At 34.7% G+C, this 5,279-nt stretch overlaps 1 protein-coding gene and 1 long non-coding RNA gene across 2 annotated transcripts in view; both read left to right on the top strand.

Moving 5' to 3' along the window:
* The window catches only part of LOC107694896 (uncharacterized), a 21,591-nt gene extending 18,194 nt beyond the window's left edge, over window positions 1-3,397 (top strand). The window contains exon 3 of the long non-coding RNA XR_001634933.1: window positions 3,327-3,397. This is a non-coding gene — a long non-coding RNA (uncharacterized LOC107694896). The remainder of the gene's footprint in view (window positions 1-3,326) is intronic.
* Window positions 3,398-3,448: 51 nt separating this feature from the next.
* LOC107694887 (zinc finger protein 91-like) overlaps window positions 3,449-5,279 on the top strand; it is a gene marked incomplete at both ends in the record, with an annotated part of 96,941 nt that continues 95,110 nt past the window's right edge. The window contains 2 exons of the mRNA XM_016494609.1: window positions 3,449-3,596; window positions 3,681-4,208. Coding sequence (XP_016350095.1) covers window positions 3,449-3,596; window positions 3,681-4,208 — 676 coding nt within the window. The remainder of the gene's footprint in view (window positions 3,597-3,680; window positions 4,209-5,279) is intronic.

Genomic DNA, 5,279 nt, shown 5'->3' with positions numbered 1-5,279 from the left:
TATATATATATATATACATATATATATATATATATATATACATAATATATATATTATATATATATATATACATTAATTACCAACAGGGAAACATAAGGATTTTGAGTGAATTTAACAATTTAGATATATATATATATATATACATTAATTACCAACAGGGAAACATAAGGATTTTGAGTGAATTTACAATAAAACACAATTTAGAATCAACACCTGCTACATAACTATAGTTTATGCCCAAAGAAAGAAAGAAGGAGCCATCAGAAACGAAGTCGTATTTGTCCAGGAAAAAAGTGACTAAGGGCTGGAATTCAATACATTGGAGAACCCAAATACTTTGCTCTGTGCCATTGTTGGCATGTTTTTCTGGGGCCTTTGGATCCGCCTTGCAACAAACTATCATCAAAGTCAGGCAAAACCTTCAACCCAGCTCTAGCTTTGGCCCGGGTAACCACAGAGCATGACAACAAAGTGTCTGGTTCAGAGTCTTTGACCGAGAAGTTCATAGGGTTTTGCAACAGTTCATTTATAATAATCAAGTCATTACCTAGAATTATGTCTGCAGGCAAATCAGCAACAATGGCAACAGTTAGCAGATATTTCTGACCATGAATGTCCACAGTAACATCAGTATTTGGGTAGCTCTTAACATCACCATGTACACATTTAACATCAATTGTGTCACCAGAACAGACATTTGCAACATGACATGCTTTGATCAGCGAAATTGCACTACCAGTGTCCAGCATTGCATGTAAAATGCGACCAGTAACCAACACTTTCAGTCTCTGAGAGGAGTCATTTAGTTCATTCACATCATTATTTTCCTCTCGTGGTACATAAGTCGCGTCAACGTAGATTTTTTCACCGGACACACGGTGGCTTTGACAATGATAGCACACCAGTTCTTTGTTTGTGGATTTCAGCAAATCATCCGCATTATCTAGTCTGCGTGTGTTATGCTTTACAGTGCCTTTGAATGGGAATGTGATGCACTGTTTTGCTCCTGAATGAATCAACTGTTTAAATGATTCGTTTCAATCGCAGTGACTCACTTAACAGTGACTTGCTGCCACCTACTAGTAGGGATGTGCCGAACGAGGCTTTTGAAGCTGTGAGGCTTTTGCAACAAACTGCATCAGTGCTTCGAAGCTTTTGACACCGTGCTCTGCTCCGCCAACTGGTGGTCAATACACCAACCGTGTCATTCAGAAGTTTTGTTCATTGAGATGTCATTGTAAGCTTTATTTGTATATTTAATAAGCATATATGTCATTATCAAGATGGCGGCGCATGTGCGTGCAGAAAGTTTCCCAATTTCATTGTATTTTGCACAATACAATGACAATAAAGACTTTCTGTTCTTCATTTTTATCTTGCATCAAACTTGTCTTTTCACTTGTCTTCACTTGAACTTGTCTTCTAAAAAGCATGTTTTATACGCCAAAAAAATTAGGCCTATGTGATTTTTCATTGCACCATTTTTTGTATGTTCCTTAAAAAACAACACAAACATGCACATTTGTTAAAAACACAAATTCACGAATACAAATGCAATTACATATTATTCAAGAATATAGATGCGAATAAAATAGAAGCGTTTTATTTGAGCCCGCCGTGACGTGTCCGTGAGGTAACGAAGCTTCATTTCAACAGGTCACGTGACAGCCTCATTTCAAGCAATGCTCTGAAACACTGTTTCGAAGCACTAGTGTGTCGAAAACTCGAAACGTGTGTCGACACTGGGTGTCAAACGGGTAGTTTCCATCCCTACCTACTGGCGGTTTTAATTTCACATTTAAAGTAGCCTTTCTTTTGATTTTTAAATAATTTCAGATATGTTTAAAATATCTAATCATTATTTATGTATTTGTAACTGCAGGTTAAAGCATTACATGTCCCTCAGAGCTGCATTAAACAGTGTGTAAATACATCTAAATGCCACTTCAGATGCAGCTTCTGTGTTTCCTCCGCATTGCAAAGATGAATTTTGTTGATACTGATTTCATTTGCTTGGCAACAGCCCAAATGTCTTATTATTCTAATTGGTTGGTTAAATGTAAGAATTTGACTCAAAAGATGATGCACACTTTAATGCACAAAATATTTGGCTTTGTAAAGGTAAAAATGCCCATAAAAGGTAAAAATCTATTTAAACTTACTGGAAAAGATTAAATTCTATCACTGCTACCTCTGCAAATTCAGGAGTCAATGACAGGAATATATTAAATACTGTAATAAAGGCTGCCATGTCGATTAGCAATGGATTATAAATATACTTAATTAGTAAATACTCGAGGTGGTTCTAAGAACACAGATAGACATTGTTGCAGTGGAGTGTTTGTCTTAATGTTCTTTTTGAATGTCATCATTCAAAGCGTTTCTGTCTCATTTCATTCAGTTACAGCAATAGCTGGATGCTTTTGTCCATATTAAGGATTTCCTGGAGCATTGTGAAGTTATATTTCTTCTGTAATGCATGTGGATTTTCTGCACAACGGTGCCCTCTAGCATCCAGTATGAATGAAACGACATTACATGTGTTCATAGCACAAAATAATGGCCAATCCATAAAAATAATACTGAAGTACACATGATAATCCATGCTTTTTAAGTGAAGTGATGTGTGGCCAAGTATGGTGACCCACACTCGAAATTTGTGCTCTGCATTTAACCCATCCAAGTGCACATACACAGTAGTGAACACAAACACACACCGTAAACACGCGACCTTTGGGTTACAAGTCAGACTCTAACCATTAGGCCACGACTGCCCCTTTTTCCACTATCATATCAGCCCTAATTCCATAATTATATCATGGTTCATTTTAACAGAAGTGTACTGGAGTGTGTTGTATTTTTGCATCCCTACAGTTTACTCTAAAATACTGTATAACAGGAATATCACAAACAAGAGAGTGCAGACCCTGAGTACTAGCCTATGAAAAATTGTCATAATTTCAAATAAAAACAAAAATTTAACAATTAAACAAATAACCATAAAAAGTTTGTATTTTAAAATCACAAGATAAGAAATTAACTCCTTCATTGGAAAAAAAATCCCACATTTAATAGTTGAGTATATTTACAGTATGAACCTTAAATGGACTATGAGTGCAAGAAGTAAATAAATGTAAAAAAAAAAAATTGTAATTAAAAATAAAATAATCATTCAATAATCATAATCAGGGTAGAGTGTTCAATTTATTGAGGGTTTGATTTTAGGTCATATCATCCAGCCCTATTTCCACTATTATATCGTGATTCAGTTTTATGACCTTTCACAGTTCTCTTACTAAAAAGAACCATTTTTAATTGTATTTCAGAGTCGATTGAAGAAAATGAGGAGACTGAAGAAATGAGTGAAGTTGAGGGAAAAAATCATATTAAAACTGGAGAAAAACCTCCGACTTGCTCTCAAACCAAACAGAAAAACTTAGAGAAAAGAAGAGCCAAGAAATCTTTCACCTGCACTCAGTGTGGAAAGAGTTTCACATACAAAACAAGTCTTGAGCATCACATGAGAATTCATACTGGAGAGAAGCCATTCACTTGTGATCAATGTGGGAAGAGTTTTACACAATCAGCACACCTTAAGGATCACATAAACATCCACAATGGAGAGAAGCAGCACGCATGCGATCAGTGCGGGAAGAGTTTCACAAGAAAAGGACACCTTGCGGCACACATGAGAGTTCATACGGGAGAGAAACCATTCACTTGTGATCAGTGTGGAAAGAGTTTTGCACACACAGCAAACCTTAAGGACCACATGAACTTCCACACTGGAGAGAAGCTGTACACATGTGATCAGTGTGGCAAAATATTTTTCTGGGCTTCAGGCCTGAAGCAGCACCTAAAAGTTCATACAAAGGAGAAGCCACATTCATGTTATTTGTGTGGAAAGAGTTTTTCATGTCTGCAATATTTAAAAGTACATCAGAAAATACATACTGGTGTGAGAGAGTACATGTGCTTTGAGTGTGAAAAGACTTTTAACTCAGCAAAGTGTTTAAAACTGCACGAGAGGATTCACACTGGAGAAAAACCTTACAAGTGTTCACACTGTGACAAGAGATTCAGTGATTCATCAAGTCTGAAAAGACATGAGAGGATCCACACTGGAGAGAAACCGTATCACTGCACTGCATGTGGGAAGCGTTTCAATAATTCATCTGCTCTACACAGTCATGCAAAAAACTATCATAGTAAGTAGATCATCTTCAGATCCAGCACTTTCAGGTCTGATGCTGCGTCCTCACAAAATGTGACACAATAATGCATCAAGCAATAAAATATCATCGGGATAAATCTGTCCTAACCAGTCATAACAAGTGACGTGACAAAGAAACATAATCTAAAGTTTTCACAGTGAATAAAGTTCATCTTCAAAACCAGCAGATTCAACGGTGAGATTCAACTCAAAGATGGAGTTCCTCCCCAAAGAATGTCAAAAAGTTTTATTATTGTGTATCATTTTGCTTCATAATATAAATGATATTGTTTCATATTACATTCAATTGTCTTATAATTCATGTGTCACTTGTAGTTTGCTTACTCTTTCATGAAGGAAAGCAGAAGCTTACGACAAACTGTTCTTGTTCAGGAAGCTATAAGACTTTTAAGAGAGCTGAGATTTATTTTTAATTTTTGTTCTTCACTGTTGCTTTTAAAACAAATAGTTATTATATTTTATACAACAGCTCTTTCTGGTTCTGGTTTGACTGAATTGCCTAATAAGTTTTATGATCTGTGTTGATGTTGTTTATTAAATATTATTCAATAAATAATATTTTATATAAGTATTACTTAAAAATACTTAGTATTTAGTATTGAAATGGTGTGTGTATTATATGGCGACTAGAGACTGTTTTTCCGAGTGAGTCTGCAGTAAAGACTTTTGTAATGAAAGATACTGAAACGCCTTTTTAAATTAAATTATGTGCATATTTTAGTTCAAACATATGCATCTCACAAGTTATGGAAAAAAAATAAAAGGGTATACAGAAAAGAAAAAAGAAAAAAAAAAAATATATATATATATATATATATATGCCAGAGATAAAAAAGTTAAACATTTAATTAACCAAATTAGTTACATATTGCTTTAAAAGTCTTTTTATCTTTTCTGTTTCTAATTTTGTGCAAAGTAGTACCATATTGTTTCATTGCTATTATAAAATGCTCACAATCTGGCCATTTCTTTACATTAATATGATATTTTTCAAGTAAAATAATTAGTTGTGTAAGAAAATCACAGGCATTTTGTATTTCAGCAG

This window comes from Sinocyclocheilus anshuiensis, unplaced genomic scaffold, assembly GCF_001515605.1.
Source record: "Sinocyclocheilus anshuiensis isolate Anshui unplaced genomic scaffold, SAMN03320099.WGS_v1.1 scaffold418, whole genome shotgun sequence".
Taxonomy (NCBI): domain Eukaryota; kingdom Metazoa; phylum Chordata; class Actinopteri; order Cypriniformes; family Cyprinidae; genus Sinocyclocheilus; species Sinocyclocheilus anshuiensis.
Note: the sequence above shows the minus strand (reverse complement) of the source record. Positions and strands in the feature narration are given on the sequence as shown.